This window comes from Electrophorus electricus, chromosome 13, assembly GCF_013358815.1.
Source record: "Electrophorus electricus isolate fEleEle1 chromosome 13, fEleEle1.pri, whole genome shotgun sequence".
Taxonomy (NCBI): domain Eukaryota; kingdom Metazoa; phylum Chordata; class Actinopteri; order Gymnotiformes; family Gymnotidae; genus Electrophorus; species Electrophorus electricus.
The window spans coordinates 14592513-14610320 of NC_049547.1; the positions used below are offsets into that span (position 1 = coordinate 14592513).

Sequence of the window (17808 nt, forward strand, 5' to 3'; positions counted from 1 at the left end):
AGTTTGACTGGTAGTGTGGATTGGCAATGGTGCTGAATCCAGCAGGTTGAAGAAGCTCTTTGGCTAGATCACCGAAGTCCCAGCTCATATCACGTTAGAATTCATGTTACAGGCTTTTCATGTTAAAAGCACCTGGAACCTTTTGAGGGATAGACACCGGGAAGCAAACTTGTGACAGAGAACATGTAGACACATAAACCACATATAGACACGCATACATACACTTAGAGCAAAGTGTCCTGCTGTTGTCCTTCAAATGGTTTCTCAACAGGATAAAATTTGGGAACAATGCTTTCTGTGTGGGGGTGTGTGTGGCTGTATGCATTGCTTCATGGACCTCTACCTCTAAAGGGATGTGGTAAATATAACTGTGGTTTGTGGGATAACAGACAATTATTGAGAAACACAGGAGAAATGCCAGAAATGCTTACGTTATGATTGTCAAAGAACATATATAACGTCAGTTAGCAGCAAACAGCAGTCTACTTTAAAGATCCACTTTTAATTGGAAAAAAAAGAAAATATAGTATTGAAAAGCTCTATATGTATAGAACTTTAAAGGAGGCATAAAAAATATTGTTTAAGTTCACAACTTCTTCAGAGTTTAATAAAACTGGAATCCTGTGATTTGTCCTAAAATGCACCATTGTTAGACTCATGGAACCTCTCCAGAGCTGTTTCTCAAAATCTGTGCACCAAAATGTTGAATGTTCACTCCACGGCAGCTGTTGAACAGCCTCAGTCTCACTATGGCCTTTCCTTATCTGTTCTATTAAGGGATATGTGTGCTGTTAAGGTTATGTGTGTTTGCCTGCGCAGGATAGTGTGCAAGCGTCTGTGTGCTTGTTGACAGTCTTCATGTCTCTGTGTTGCAGACAGGAGAGTTCTCCGCTCGCTTCCTGCTCAAACTCCCAGTGGACTTCAGCAACATTCCCATCTATCTCCTCAAGGTAGGGCAGAGAAACGCACACAGACACACACCTGTGAGCTCTTGCACATACACAAGCTTAGGCATGGCCATATAGGCCAAAATAAGGAAATTCACTTCTTGTTTATGATTGTTCTTTGTGGCTTAGTGTGTGTACGTGCGTGTGTGTGCGTGGGTGAGTGTGTGTACGTGCGTGTGTGTGCGTGGGTGAGTGTGTGTACGTGCGTGTGTGTGCGCGCGTGTACGTGTGTGTACGTGTACGTGCAGAGGGTAGTTGCTAGGGTTGTGAGTGAACTAATCAGCAGCCCGTCACTTCCTATCAGCTCTGAGCTGCAGTGTGTCTGCAGGGTCTCTCACTCAGGCCTCCCGCCCCCACCCCCTACTTCCTCAAGTCTTCCTTGCCTCACAGTTGCCTTGTGGCTCTCTGTCTCTATTCACATTCCATCTCTTCCACACTCTCTCCTACACGGAGGGAGAGAGGGAGAGAGGGTGGGAGGGAGGGAGGGAGGGAGAGAGGGAGGGCTCATGCAGCCTCGGGATGCCCGTGCTCTGTGGCCTTTTCCAGTCTTGGCTGTGTTTGCCCATCTAACCCTCAGTACCACACACACTGTCCTGTGTGGTAGTGACAGCAAGGTCAGAGCTGAATAGGATATTCTGCTGCTCACAAGAGATGCCACATTGGAACAGTGCTTTCTTCCTGTGGTCTTACCAAAGCTCTTACCAAAGCTCAGATGTTTCGACCTTTTGAAGAAAAGCCTATCAGTTAGTCCAAGGTGACTACCCAGTACTGCCTTCAAATTCAGACGGCACATGAAAGCTCTGGTTGTTGAAAAAAAAAAAAAAACGCTGTTTCTGAGTTAATAGATCATAACGAGTGCTTAGTTCCAACTGTCATGGACTCCTGCCATACAGAATTGTGCTTCATATGAGCCACCATAATTAGGGGAATTTGGTACCAGATGTCTTATGTGTTGTGCTGTGTGGTGCACTCGGGCAGTTCTCTGCTCTTCTTCCAGAGATTCTCCTTCCTTCCTTCCTTCCTGTTTTTCTCTGACTTGTAGGATGACTTCTATCATCTTCTTCACGTCACATGTTCATGTCTGTGTCGTCCACCATGCTAACAGGACCTGTGTGGCATGCAGCAAGTCATACCAGATTAAGAAGTGTGAGAAATACAGCTTCTCCCACCCACAGCTCCCAGGGGATGCAGCATTCTGAGCGCTTGAAAAGAAGCTCATTCTCTCGAAGATTTATCCTTTCGGACTGGATTGCCTGCGGTGTTCGCCACGTTTCATCTTTAGATGGTGTTTATAATCACTGTTGTAAATTTAAAATGTGAGCATTTTCTTTTCCTGAACCAGTTTACTTTGTAGTGTTTTTCTTTTTTTGCTGCATCTGTCCTCCACACACTTGTTATGTTAGCATCTGTTCGGTAACAGAATTGTTATAGTGAACTAAAACTAAAAAACAGAAAAACTATTTTAAAAAAGCCACACTGAAAAACTAAAACTAAACAAAATTTTCAGAGAGAGAGTGCAAACCTAGTACAGCACTGTGTACTAGGCCCAACCCGAACACTTCAATAAAGCCTGGATGTGTTTTTCAAATCCAAAGCCATCTGGCAGGAGCACATGGTGAATGAGCACTAGCTGCTTAACCTCTGTCCTTAGGCAAGGGCACGCATGGCCTTGAAGATTTTTCATTGGCCATTAGTGAACTGATTAGGAATATTGCTGCTTTAATGGTTTTCCACCGTTAGGATTCCCGTGGCATGCAGTCAGAACTAAAAACATAACAACAGTGGGCATGTAAGGTAACCAGTAAATGTGTACACTGGTTACCTAGGTAACAGGAAATAACTTTTTTTTTTCCTAGTACACATCCTGGTGTTAAGATGAAAAAGATAATGTACTGTTTACATGCATGAGCAAATAATGCACCCTGTGATGACGACTGTTCCAAAAATGAATCAGTCTTAGTAGATAGTGACACATTTCGCTGGGCCTTCCCCAGAATAGGTGAGGGATATCAGAAGGTTAAAGTTTCTCCTCTCCCCGGACGTGGATGAATCATGCTGGAGTCCCCTTCAAGTTTCACCCCTTAATGTATAGCAAAAAACCCAAATGCCCTACTATTGACTACTGTTATATCAAGCTTTCAGTGAGGCCAGTGTCGTATCGCTTTGGGCCTTGTGCCGGGCCACATTTCCCTGTGGCATGGGCATGCATGTGGGTGTCCTTTGTGCCAGGCACTAGCCCGAGCGAGGTCGTGATCAGGCTCAGGGACTGGAGTCGCGCACCGCGCCGCTTGCCTGAGCCGCACCGTCTCATTGGTTTTAGCTCACCGAGCTGGACATGTTTACCTTCCCAAATCGGCTCGTGGGCCCCCAGGGAGCGGCCTGCCTGTCAGAAGAGCGCAGCCTGTACTAGTTGAGAGGCAGAGAGGGGGAGTGCATGGGGAGGCAAGATGACACTGGTGTGGTGTAATAATGATATCGGGCATCAGCAGTTTCTTTTTCTGGGAGGACAAAGGAACCTTCAGGCACAATACTCTCCTACATCTTTTGGTTTATGTTGGAGAAAATAAGTGTCGACTTATTACCCTTCTGACATTTTCACCCTGATGTACTGTACCCCTGATTAGACATATTCTAAAATATTAGATGCTTCTGGACCTTGTATGTAAATGTCTAGATGTCTAGATGGTGCATAACATGCACTGCCAAAGTACATCTAAGAGTCTTAACTTTCAGTGCATGTCAAGCTAGTGACATGCTTAATTATTACATCATATATGGAAGCTAAGTCATGTATGAAAGCTATAAAAGCTCATGAAACTCTGCAAATCACAATTTTCTCTTAGTGTTCAAATGTTGCCAATCCACTGCTGGGTAGTTGTGCTCTGGTCACTCACTCCATGGGGAGGAAAGGTAGTTGTTGGAGAGCGTGATCATGCAAGCAATAGTCTGGCACACCCACTGACCTTTCCCGATTTTCGGAGTCTTCCCCAAGGGCCTGTCCATGAACTCCTGTCTCAGTGTAAGTAGGTGGAGTTCCCACTTGCATGTAAATGCCACCTCTCGTTACCTGCGCCGAGATCAGGGAGCACAGCGCTTGTGCCCAGTAGCTCCGTTACTCTCACTCCAGTGGAGCCTTTTTGACCACGAGTGCATACCTGTGTCTCAACAACTACGTGTTTTTTTTTTTTTTCCCATCCTGCCTCTTTTGCGACTAGGGACAGTGGATTCCCAGCCAAAGACAGGGATTACATAAAGCTAAGGGAAACAAGGAGATACTAGAGCACAAAGAAAAGCCGTGACGAAATTCTCATGTTTGTGTCATGCAGTCCTAAGCGACCAGCCCTTAGCCCGCAGTGATGATCTGTCCAGCAGTAGCCACCGCACTCTCCACTGCCCCTGGTCTTCCTCCCTCCTCCTCCCCCAATTTAAATAAGGGACTAGGCCACAAATGTCCACTTGCTGTTACTCTAATCATTTTTCAATTATTTTTTTCCCTCTTGACTTCAATTTGTTCAAACTGCGACAGTCAGCAGATGGGGTCTGGGGTGAAATGTCTCCTCAGAGCTCTGCATTAACCACTGTTCCCTAGCCTCACTGACATAGCGGCCTCTCTGTTACTTACATACAGCCCTTTATTTCGGCCTAATTTTTCTCCTTTTTTCAGTTGGTAGTTTTGCCATTTCTCCTTTTACCCATGTTTGGATTTAAGGTAAGGATAGAAAGTTCACAGTTAAGTGCATTTTTTTCTTCTTCTTTCTGTCTGTCTGTCTGTCTTCTTTTTTAGTTCTACTCCTGTTATGTCATTAACCCACAAGAACAAGAATGACATTTGAAATGCCATATCATCAAGCAACTTTTATGTAACAATTAATTTAATGCATGTCTGTGCCAGTTTATATCTTGATTACAATTTCAAATATAGCAATTCCACGAACAGCAGTGAAAATGTTTTCTAGGAGGCACAGCAAATGAAGACTGAATTCCTGAGCATCCGTAGGGTAGGAGTTAATAAACAGTGTGATTGGCTTCTATTCAGACAGCTAAGGAGATGTTTGTATTTTAAACTAGAAGCATCGCCATGAGAAAGTGTGTGCATATGCGTGTGCATGCCTATGTACTTGTGCGAGCGTGTGTGTGAGAATGTGTTGGGAAGAGGGCTTTAGGGGTTGATGTTTAAGGAATGGGTTCACTGCCAATGCTGGCGATGCCGAAATTCTCTCTGCAGCATTAAGAATTAGACCAAGTATGAAATTAGACAATACATTTCTTAGCTATGGTACCACATGACGTTAAGAAGTGTGTCTTTGGCACAACTTAACTCGAGTATTTTAATCTTCCCTGGTTATATGCATGGTTTAGGTTTCTTTTATGTCAAGTTTAGCCTTTAGAATTTTGTCTTAAAGAAGGCAACAGGATACATTGCCTTACCAGCACAACTTTTGAAAAACTTTGCTCTAACTTTTCTTAGAGAACACATTTGATCTTTTTGATCAGCGCACGCATCTGTAGGGGACAGGAAGCAACACAGACCTGTTTTGAGCTCTAAAGTCCAATTCTCCACTCAGTATGAACTTGTCCTGTATGCAAATGCGTGGTGCTGTGTAAAAGTGGAAGATCCCTGGCTGCTTTTGTACCCCTCCACCTAAACGCAGGTCTTTCTCGGTCCCTCCACCTAAACGCAGGTTAGAGGCCTGTGTCCTCCTCCCAGCTGCTGCTCAATAAAGCACCATGTAAACTTTGTTTAAAAATTGCCATATAAATAAAGTTGGTGCTGCTTATTATTATGGTTGTTCTTGTGTTTTGTATGTGAAGCTGACTGCAGCCTTAGTGCTTTGACTCAGTCGACCTTTGTCAGCTCCATCACTTTGTTCGTCAGTATTGGCTTGTGTTAATACCTGAACCACTAGGGTTAAGTTTGTGAGCATTCATAATTTAAGTCAAAGTCCTCGACAAGCCAACAACATTTGTTAAAAATGTTTCATGTAATTCTTCTCCTGTTGAATACACTAGTGGGAAAACAGTTTCATTTCCATTAGCATCCTAAATGAGCTGCTATATTCACAGAGCTCAGCTGTTCAGTCAGTGTTGAACGTGCACTTAGATACAGCACTGATATGTTTAACATTTTATCCCACAGCATATTGAACTGATAACTAATCACCTTTTATTTATCCCTTGCTTGGACAGGGACATTGGACATTTATCTCTTGCTATGGTTTGCCTCAGATATTCCAGAATAATTTTTCTGTTGACTATATCTGCATTTTTGTACCAGGAATGCCTTTTGTCAGCTTGAATCTAAATCTTTTGTAGTAGTTGTGTGGTTGTAGTAGTTGTGTGGTGTGCATTGTAGTCTGGTTTTTTTTTGTTCTGTGATATTTTGTTTTTGTTTAATTTCTGAGGCTTAGGGGCACCTGTTGTGTAGCATTAATGGGATAAACTACAGGGTTAGGTCTTTCCAATGATTGCATTAATTTGAGGAATAATTTCTCTGCGTTTACGGATCTGAGTGGCAAAGCATTAAAGTAAACAAGCGCAACAGACACGCCCGCTTATGCATACATGCTAACACATTCCTGTTGTCTTCTCTTCCTAAGCCTTTGAACACTTTCTCTCCCCAGGGAGTGCGTTAAGCAGGCAGGGCAGCCAGATTATCAGTAATGGAAGCAAAACACAGAGGAAAGAATCTTCGGCTCACTGCAGTTTGTATCATTCACGGTGCTTCACATCTCATCTGACTCTCTCTCCTGTGCCAGTGAGCGACACAAATGACCTTAAACAGCAGCATGCGTGCACGGTGGGTTTACGCTGTGTTGGACTCCGGTCGTGAGGTGCCCTGGCTGTTTGTGCATTTCTGCCAGTGCTTGTGGGAAGTATCTTCACCTCCTGAAGTTCTCAGGTCATGAGCTCCTCACTGATGATGTTTGATTGTGAGAGCTGTGACTGGCCAGTTACACTCTCACAATCCCCACGTTTGGGCCCCGAAGTAGATCTACAGCTGCTGAGGGGCTCTGACCTGGTTCAGCCTATCATTGATTTCCCAGCTTGCCTTTGGAATGTGCTTTCAGTGGTTGGGTCAAGACATTCCTCAAGCATTTCAAGGACATTTTCAACAGTTTGCTGAGTCATTTGATGACTATGCAGCTGGCCAGTGCCACAGTGGTCATGAACACAGTCTCATCAGCCCTCAGAGTGCGCACACATACCAAAAGGCATGTACACACAGCCTCAACCCGAGCTGCTGGATCTGACGGGAGCATTGTTCAGAAGGCTGTGATCATGACCTCACTGGCTGTGACTCCAGCCCCCTTCATTAGGTCAGCATTAAGGATATAATTAGCTGCCCAAGAGCCAGCAAATTCAACTGTTGCCGCTTTCTCTCCATCTATTCTTGTCACCATGTGATTTAAAAAAAAACAAAAAAACGTATTTTTAGACAAATTATTGGCACCAGTCAGCTCCTTTTTTTACTTTGCCCTAAAAGAAGGCTTTCTGCGCTCTGGTTGGTGAAGTGACATTTAGAATTCAGTTCCTTGGTTGTGGCTATTACAAAGCCCTCACTGACACATCAACATTCATGCTAAATGTATGGCCTGATGAGCTGGGTCACACTTGGAATGATTTCATGAATCATAAGACATGATGATGTCTTATGACGATGAAAGGAAAAAGTTTGAAGGATGTCATCACCACTGATGTGAAGGCTGATTGTTTGATAGCAGTTTTTCAGTATGTTATAGTAGGCCCACTATAGTGAAAATGGAATATTACTTTAGTTAAACTGTGCTCCACTCAACAAGAAAAAGACCGACTTCTGTTTGTTCGCTTTAAATTTTGTTAGCAAGGTTTTTTGTTTTTTTTTTGGTTTTATTTTCGGCCTTATATGTAATGTCTTTGAGTTTCTTGATCATGACGAGTACTCGTGGCCAGTGATCTGTGTTGCTCGGTGGAGCTGAGGGCACAGAGTTCAGGGCACAGACTCTACCCTGCCCTGTGCGTGACTGCTGAGCATTCGATGCCTCCGCCAGTAGTTGTAATTTGGAGACTGATCGTGCCCTGCAACAGTAAACAGTTACTAAGGGCTCAGGAATCTTAAGAGCTAGAAAGTAATTGCAGGTTCCCTCTGCAGAGATTGGTGTCTTTCACCTCTCTGCACTCTCACACAAAGCAGCAGCCTTTGTCTTTGCCAAACTCCACCTTTTGCTTCTTTAAAGGAAGTAAGAAATCTGTTGCAATGCTGAGTTCATTGTGTAGTGAGCATTATGGCTAGGGCCCTACTAAATTCATGGCTTAAGTGACTTAATTTCATGGACCACATTTCTCACCAAAACAAATTTCACAGATTTTACAAGAAAAACACTATATTTCACAACAGTTATTAGCGCTTAAATATCACATATGATAGTAGCCTGTATATCATTAGAAAATATCCCAGGCAATTTTCACGTCTGTGAATTTTGTAGGGCCCTAGTTTAAGCCCTACATCCACGAATCAATATTTTTACTGTAGCACAGAAGTCGTGACATGCAGAACATAGTGTTTGTCCAAAATATTTTTTGCCAGTTTTATTGATCATAATGCAGCACACAGCATTTTATATGAAGAAAGCTCAATTGTACAGTGTAATTAAGCATGTTAGGAAGAACTCTTCAAAACTTCATAAACCATCAAGAGTGGGAGAGCCCAGTGTTCAAATGCCCCTGACATTAGCGTCACATTTATTTAGAGTGCAAGGAGTAAAGGGGGGGCAAATAATTGGTGGTTTGGGGATCCCTAATGCAACAGTCGAAGAAGCGCTGGAAAGACCAGCTAAGCCTGCCGCTCCGATAAACAATTATGCTGCTGTTTAGGCAACCAAATTATAGGTTGGGCTGGGCCTGAGGATCAAAATAAAATGTCAGAGCAGAAGTTCACAAACAAGAGTCAAATCGGTTGGAAAGACTATAGCTGGGGGATAGCATCAGGTTTTTTGTTGAAAGCAGGTTTAAGGGGTAAAGACTGACCCATCAGATGCCAGTAGCTTTTTCTGTAGGGGTCTAACACTAAATCAGTATTGGAACATTAAACACATTGAATTTCATCCCCTGGTATGTAGTGATAGTAATGGATTGTGTGAATTACAACATTGAGAAATCAATTGTGTTGATGACATAAGCAGTCATTTCTTTGACTGATTTAAAGAGTGTGTTCGAAGGCCCCTTTCTAAGTTAGTTTAAATCATATTGTCAATACAGCGCTCATCACTGTTCTGTACTATTAACAACAGTTAAAACTCTTGACTCGGAGTAGCAAAATAGATAAAAGGCATAGAATGCATTTGCATTTTTGATTAATTTGCATTCAGCTTTGAAGGTTCTTCATTCTCTGAATAGGAGGGCTGATGGCATGATACAAAGGTTGAGAAAGTGAAGGAGATGGAGTGGAGTGGAGATACCGTGATGTGGAGGCCTATGTTACACCATTTAAAGGTCATGAACACTCCCTTTTTTACCTTGAAGTGAGACATATGATTCACTAAAGCTTGGAATCGGTTTCTGGATCCAGTGTTCCATCCACACAGGTGGAGCATGACCGAGTCCATGGGAATAAAAAACACCATATCCATATGCAAACTAAGAGGTAAAAAGAAATCTATTTTTTGAATATATTGCTTGCTCCTGTAAATGACTCATAATGCTATCCGCACACTGCTCGTTATTACTGATTTAATTTTTCTCTCAACATTTTTTCACCAGTAGCTTAGGCATTTTCCACTTCATACTCCTGCGTTTTCCTGCTGGTGTCTGGACGTTTGGCTGCTTGACTTGTATTACCGCGTCAGTATGTTCCTGGAGGGGCCCAGGCTTGGCGGGATGAACCAGTCGGTCTAGTGTGTTACGTACCTCATCTATAACACAGAGAACCACATGCACAGGATTTTGCTGAGTCTGCCACAAGGCATCCGGTTTGTGTTGCAAGTCTGTTGCAAAATAGTAGAAATCAGAGGGTGTACGCAAATCACCCACATTACGACAATGGCCACTGGGCTTCGGAAGGAGGCAAATTTAAAACAAGGGTCTTTTCTGTGAGTTAATTCAGGACAAATGTGCTATTGTGCCCACACCCACCTATTCCAGTTGAACCAGTTCTCTGTAAAGCATAAGGAAATGCACTGCCTATTACTCGTATAGACACATCTCAGTATAGTCACCCCCGCCTTCCCATGCGAGTTAATAAAAAGTGATCGGTGACGGTTAGTGATGGCTCTCATGGTGAGATTTCATCTAGCCTGGGTTTTTGAGCATTGCCTCTGTGAATGTACTACTCTCAGATGTGATTTGCTTTTGCCCCGTGTAACCTCTCAGAATCCCATCATGGCTGGTAAGCATCCAGTCCCCTCCCGTCATCCTCCCGTCATCCTCCCTCATTACTCTCTCATTACTCCTTCATACAGCTTTAGGGATTCCGCTGCCCTTCCACAATTGATCAGGTTGTATGTAAAACCTTTATCTTGCACATTTTAAGAAAGTATTCTTAAATATTAAAATAAGTAGTTCTGTTTGAACTGAAGCTTGCTGTCTAGGCCTAATACAGTTTATTGCATAGCTAAATCACTCCTTGATCACTTCTTATGAGGAGGATGACTGTATTGATGACTGTATTGCAAAGGCTGTTTGCATACGAACCTCATTAGCGTAACATTATGGGCTTTCTTTAGACACTGTCATATGGAAGCACTATTTGAACATCTGGCTTCTCTGTAGGTTAAGATGAAGGGATAAGAACACGTCTGTGAGTTACATCAAAAAGCAACCTGGCTATGTCGTGACCTCCTTCCCTTGTGCTTCTCCTAGCACGCAAGCACACACACACACACACACACACACACACACACACACACACACACACACACACACACACACACACAGACAGACACAGGCATATTTCCAGACTCTCCCCCTCAGGACAAGCAGCAGATCCAGCTTACATTTAGAGCATGGCGTGTAAACACAGCATTATCTCCACCCAGGGCTGCATCAGCAAATAAAGTGCTGTCCACCCTGTTATCCACCACAGCTGCACTCCCTCCTTCCCACCTCTACCCGAAGCACCTGCGATTGCTGTAGGTGGCACGCCCTCGATGCTGTGTTGATCTGTACTGATCTATTCTGGATGGACACACACTGCAGTTAGTAGACATCCACCACAAAGAGGCTCACAAGCTTATAAAGTCACACAGCTGCTGCTCGCATGCAAGGGAAGCTTCATATATTTCAGCTGGACATTGGGGGGCTCGATGCTGTAGACTTTCCAGTGATGGTTACTTGTAGTCACTTATTTGAGTGGCTGAGTGGGTGAACAACTGTTCAGTTCAGGCACAAGTTGTGGTTAGGTTTACATTAATGGTTTTTGGTGGGAACACAGTGTTTTGTAAAGGCCAGGCTTTTAGCATGGTTTGGCTGTATTATTTTTGGACTCCTGGCCTCAGATATTCTCCCTATTAGTTTTACATCTGCACACTGTAAGAAAACACAGCCTTTCGATTTTCTTGAACTTTGACCGTTTGCAGCACTAAGCTCCCAGAGCAGGATCCCACTAGTGCAGGCGTTTGCGAAAATGCCACCGTGGGTTGGCCGCGTGTCAGGGTGGCCCCAGGTTTGCTGGACCATCTCCCTATGCTGAGCACCACCACTGCCCCCAGAAGCCATTTGCTGTATGTCTGACATTTATTTAGAGCAGGGGGAAACGTGACCTTCAGAGCTGTCATTTTCATAAGCAATTACAAGAAATGCTTTGCAGCTTTGATCTCTGCTCCTCGCTCTCCGCCACTCCACCTCACTTTGATGGTCAAGAACCAGTGAGCTTGTGTATAGACACGTGGTCACATTTCGCTTGAGCAATGTGTTAACTAATTATACAAATTTATCATGGTTAATTCATCTCAACTGAGCAGAGAATGCAGTGGAGCGGCAAACCCTCACAGCACTTGGTTGTGGGAAGCCAACACACCGCACGCACACACACACACACACACACACACACACACCCTCACACAATCGTGTATACTCACAAAGCTGAGTGTGCGTGTCAGTCATTGAAAAGTATGACGCAAGGACAACTGGGATCGAACAAATGTGTCGTGGACACAGGAAAAATGCCAGAGCTCCAATCTCTGCAAGTAAAGCAGGGCTGTGTGCAACATTCCACTGGAGAATCAGGATTTGTATGTAGCCATTTACAGTAAAACATTGGGTCGGGAATTAAAAACAAGCACAGGAGTAGCACTGGGCTTCTCTTTGCCACATGGATCTAGTGTAGAACAAGAGACTATTATGGTCTTTGCTCATGACTGGGTTCACATAAGGACTCTGATTGGTCCCTGTGGCTTCGGCCTCAAAGAGGCAAGCTCTCAGGGGACTGGGGAGGTTATTTAAATCTGTTAGCTCAGCTGAAGATGCTGTTCAAGATTTTGTTAATTAAAGGCGTTTTCTGTTTATACAGAAAACGTCTTTGCTAGCCACAGTTAACATAATGGATAAAAAGATAGTGTCCTTTCAAAAGCACAGAAATGCGCATTCAGTACATATTACCCTGGGTAAGCAGAGAAAAATGTTTCTTTCAGAAGAAGAAAAGGAGAGTTCACTTAGCATGTGATGTCCACTGTGACATGAGCTTCCTGTCTCACTTATGGTGCATTTCATTGTCTTTTTCCACAATGGAAAATTACTCTTGTTGTGAAAGTATGGAATAAATGACATTCTATCTTCTTCAATAAAACCTTAAATTATAAAGTTTTGTAAAACATGGTACAAGCAGTTGGTGCTTTAATTATAATACAGACATAATATAAACTTAAACATTGGCATTTATAACAGTTAAAATACTAATCTTCTAATATAATCAGTGTTCACTCCAGCAACAAACCCCTGTATTGCATTGTTCAGACAACCGTGTTGCATCATGTTTCAAATTACCAAGAAAGGATATCACTCCACATAGTTTCCGATATCTGTCTTGTGTGGAAATCGTGCCTGAGTTCCAGAGAACACTTTTATGCACTTATCTTTGAGGAATGAGTTGGTCACATCTCAAGGAGATTGCGCAAGTTTCATTGAAACATGTCATTAGTTATTGAAGGTAACAGTGAGCTCAATATAAACACACAGACAGTCTTTTAATAAAAAAAAGGGGGGGGGTAAACTTTTGCTTTGTTCTGATTTATTCTCCCTGTGCTCTAGATGGCCTCATAAATAGTATCTAGCAGCATAAAGCCCAATGAATTATCTTTGGCAAATATGAGTTTGTTACATGACCGTTCAGAGCCACACCTTGTGGCTATGATGTCAGCGGGTAATGCTCAGGCGAGCTTTAGCCTGGGACAGTATGCTTATTGTCTTCCATGGCAAAGATGGCATTTAAAAAGAAAAGGATTATTGATACTGGAAGATCTCACCCTCATAGGGATTACAGCTAATCGACTGGGATTAGGGTGAAATGGTGCGCTTCATTTAAGAGAAATTTTGAGCTATCTTTATCTTAACTTAAAACAGTATAACATTGGTGCCAGACGCTTAGCTGTCTGACATAAAATGATAATCATTTCATTCTTATTAATAATGAAAATGTTTGTTTAAAGTTGGATGCAAGGGGGAAAAACAGTTTGTCTGACTCATTGTCCATTGTTCCTCCATCATATGCCTCTTTTGTTGCCGTTTGGAGTTACTCCGCCTCCTCAGTTTCACTAGTTCAGGAGATTTGTCTGTTGAGCAGCAGCAGCACATTTGACTGACACTCATCCATGGAGGAGAGGACAGTGGGTGGGGCCTTGACATTTGACTGACATCCACGGAAGAGAGGATGGTGGGTGGGGCCCTCACATTCTGTGTGCCAGCACAGCAGTTCTGTACTAGGACATTGGCGGGCATGCCAGTCAGAAAGGTTACGCCCGCCACCTAGAGCGCCCTCCCCCGATGTCGCTGTGTTGAAACACATGACGAGTGTCACCAAGGACACTGCTGATGTCTCCTGATCATCACCACTGGTGTATCCATGACCTGTCTCCCTCCCTCTCTCTCTCTCTGTTTGTCTCTCCCTGTCTCTCTCTCCCTCTCTCTCTCCGTCTCTCTGTCTTCTCTCTTTGTCTATTTCTATGTAATTGTTTTTTGTTTCTTTCTCTGTCTCTCTGATGCTTTAAGTAGACTGAAAGGTACAGATCAAGTACAGAACAGTTCAAAATGGATACAGAACAGATACAGATCAGATACAGAACTGTAGAGACTGCTTTTCCAGGTCTGATTGATCAGTTTTCATGTACCTTTCCAATAAGGTGCCACACTTACCTGGAAGCTGAATGTTAGGTTTCTCTCCCAGTTACACTCTAGTACATGTATATACAATACATTCATGTGTTTTATCTAGCGCTGAATTGCTTTTTCGAGAGGAGAGGTGTTTTCTATAGAAATGAAGAGCCTACAGTGGCCTGATACTCTAAATAAACAGTATCACCAACCCAGCGAGCCATGCTCTGCAGTACATGTTGAGTGGGAGACAGTTTGAAAATGGTCCCATCCATCACATCACTGATTTATTTATTTTTTTATATTATTAAAGACCTATTAGTTTTGAATGTGGTTTTCATCAAGTATGTTTTGAAATAATTGTCAAGCAAAGACGTTTCTTTGTTTGGTGTTCAGTGTAGTCTAATAGTGCACCTCTGGGCAAGGTCACAAATACACACACGCACACTTCCAAAGATACCAGCAGACAGATCATTGTTCATCCGTTTCACACCACTAGCATGGAATTACCTTTTTGCACTCAGGATTCAAAGCAGCTTCTGAGAAACTTTGTGACCCAAAATGAGATCCATCTTATTCTCCAGTTTCTATATCCCTTTTCTCACTTTTCATTAGCTCCTTTTATTAAAAAGCAGACAAACAAATCTTAAGTCGCACTGTTCATTTACTATCACCCCTTGACAATACATAAGTGAGAAGGTGGAAAAACATGGCCATTTAGAGAAAGATAGTGAAGATTCAAACCACAACTGTATTGGGGCCTCTTTGATTTGTAGTGTTTTTTGCAGTGGAACCATTTGTTAAATAATGCACTACATTATTTAGATGTGTGTTGTCAGTCACTTGAGATGACCTCATAGGGGTCAACAAGAAAGGAGAAAGCACATTGCTGCGGGCTGACTAGCCCATGTTGCAACAGCACGCACTTCCTATTTTTCCTCTCGCCATTGCCTTGCAAAGGTCAGGCCCAGGAAAGGGGGCATAGGTCACAGTTCAGGGTGGAGACTGAGTCGTGACCCTGTTTACTTTGTTACAGAGGAACAGAACATTTTGGAGATCTGCGTCTTATTTGTTTGTACATTTCTGGATTTCCTCTCGCAGTTTGTGGTTTGTGTGTGTGTGCGCGTGTGTGTGCGTGCGTGTGTGTGTGTGTGTGTGTGTGTGTGTGTTTCTTGTGGTTTGTGACTTGGGTGTGCATTAAAATGTGTGCACACACACACACACACCTGCATGCATATATGTGTGTGTATGAGGGAAAGATGTCTAGATGATAGTACAGCACTGTTGTTGAAAAGTGATATTAAAAGTGCACACCGTGATGCACTGTGCACAGTGTGATATTAGCTGTGTTTTTTAACTTTTAACTTCACATGGTGATGGGGCTTGTATATATTGAGTCAAAGATAAAGTGAACATTTAGAATTATACTGACCACTATGTGGGCATGGTTATCATCCGGTTATCTCTGCAGCCTGGCATCAGGCCAGGCCCCAGTGCAGTTCATAAATGCTCTTGGCTCTCATTAAATCTCCACGTGCTTAGCTCAGGTTGCTCCATGGTGCCACAGATGTTGTCCCTCTCTCCCAGGAGATCACCACATCACCTGGCTGATCACATCTCCCGCCCTCCCTCCCAGGACCCGCGGAGAGGAGGACGACAAAAATGTAACCCAGCCTGTCCGTGCTGTGCTGTAACACGCGCTCTCACACTGGCCCAATGACACCCAATGCCGAGAAGTCGTGCATGTGAAAGCATCATTTTGTTTACCATGTGGTGCAATGTGGGAAAGCTGTTCTTACGCCTCGAGAGTGGTAGAGAAAGATAGAGAAAGTGAGGCAAAGTGAAAGGCCCATAAGATGACAAATAGTTCCTGGGGACACGAAAGTATTTGAACTTGCAGTACCTGTTTGTCTTTTTGGGTTTGGTGCTGTCATTGTGTATGTAAAGACTGGCATGAGATGCGTGCACCTGGAAAGGTTTAGTGAGCATTCTGTTGGAAACTTGGCTTCTTTCAGAAATTGCTTATTTCCTAATCGGTGTTTGTGCTCTGTGGAGATTTTACAATTGCTCAACGTGAGCTGGTGTCTTTCTGTGTGCACTGCAGAGAGAGGCTGTTCCTCTGACCTGCTCACTGGGTGTTACACATGGCCCTGTTTAACTTCATTGCCTAACGTGTCTGATGGCTCCACCTCTGTACTTGTGCCTTTTAGAGCTTGTCCTGAATCTTTGTTGCCTCACTAAGTACTCGTCCCTGGTAACACCTTGGGGCAGAGTACATGGTGGGTGTGGGTGTGTGCGTGTGCGTGCGTGTGTTTGGTTTTTTTTTTGTTTGTTTGTTTGTTGTTTGGTTTTTTTTGGCAACTCAACATTGATTACTAAGCAGCTGTTGATTGTCGTGTATGAGTCACTAACAGGTGTTTCATCAGCCATTTCCAGGCAGTGATGCTGGTGTGTGTGTGTGTGTGTGTGTGTGTGTGTGTGTGTGTGTGTGTGTGTTTCTTGTGGTTTGTGACTTAGGTGTGCATTAAAATGTATGCATGAGTAAATTTATCTGCGTGGATGTTTTGTTTCTCTGTGTATTGCCTTCAAGTGACTGTATGTCTGGCTCTCATACCTACCCATGAGAGTCATTTAGCTCTGTGTGTTTTGTGTGACTCATGTCCGAAAGGGCATTCCAGTGATACATTTCTTATTTTATTAGAATTCAGACATTCTCGCTCATTATATATATATACATTGATTTCGATTCCCCTCTCCACAATGGTCTTGGTAAAAAAAAAAAAAAAAATGTAATTAAAAAGAGAGAGCAGTCATGAGCAAAGAGCTGCTTCCCTGACGAGTTTTCATGTACAGTATGTCCATTTTAGTGTTCGAAGGCAATGTGTGACATGTCCATTTCTGCAGTGACAGTGATTGTGTCTTAATGTGGTGAGTGGTTGTGGTGGGAACACACGAGGACGCTTCTGTCCTGTCTGTCAGTGTAATATGCGCTCTCTGACTATGGAAGGAGCAACAGGCCGTACTCTCAAGCCTGAAAGCCTGACAGCTGCTTTTGCATCATATTGCTTTTTGTAAGGTGAGTAAAGCCTGCAAGACTGCCAAGACTGCCAGCATTTGTTATCCTTGATGTCACTTGCAAATATCATTCTCCCATTTGCGCGCGCGCGCACGCACACACACCCCAACAACAACAACTTGCTCATCCATACACCTGCTGTGAATTGTGCTAGCAGAGTTTGATGCATTCTTTTAGAATGTTTAAAGTGGTTGAGTCTCATATAGTGGTTAAAGTGGTTGAGTCTCAATGTTACAGGGGTTATCAGAATGATGGAGGGTTTTATGTACTACATGGGTGGCTTTTAAGCACTAGGCTGGTATATGCCCCTCTTATTTTCTTGTTCTTTCTTTCTTCTTTACTTCAAGTTGCCCAGAGGAAAAAGGTCATGCTTGTTTCATTTCATTATATGCTATTTTTAAAGGCTTATGTCAAAATAAAAGCATGTGTTTGCATTCATTCCTTAGATTATTTGCTTATTTTATCAATTTGTATTTTATTTCAGACATACCAGCGCATTTTCCCCCA

The 17808-nt window shown here is 43.1% G+C and overlaps 1 protein-coding gene across 2 annotated transcripts in view; it reads left to right on the top strand.

Moving 5' to 3' along the window:
- babam2 (BRISC and BRCA1 A complex member 2) overlaps nt 1-17808 on the top strand; it is a 56142-nt gene that overhangs the window by 21593 nt on the left and 16741 nt on the right. For both annotated transcript variants that reach the window (XM_027001474.2, XM_027001475.2), the window contains exon 6: nt 876-950. In XM_027001474.2, coding sequence (XP_026857275.1) covers nt 876-950 — 75 coding nt within the window. The remainder of the gene's footprint in view (nt 1-875; nt 951-17808) is intronic.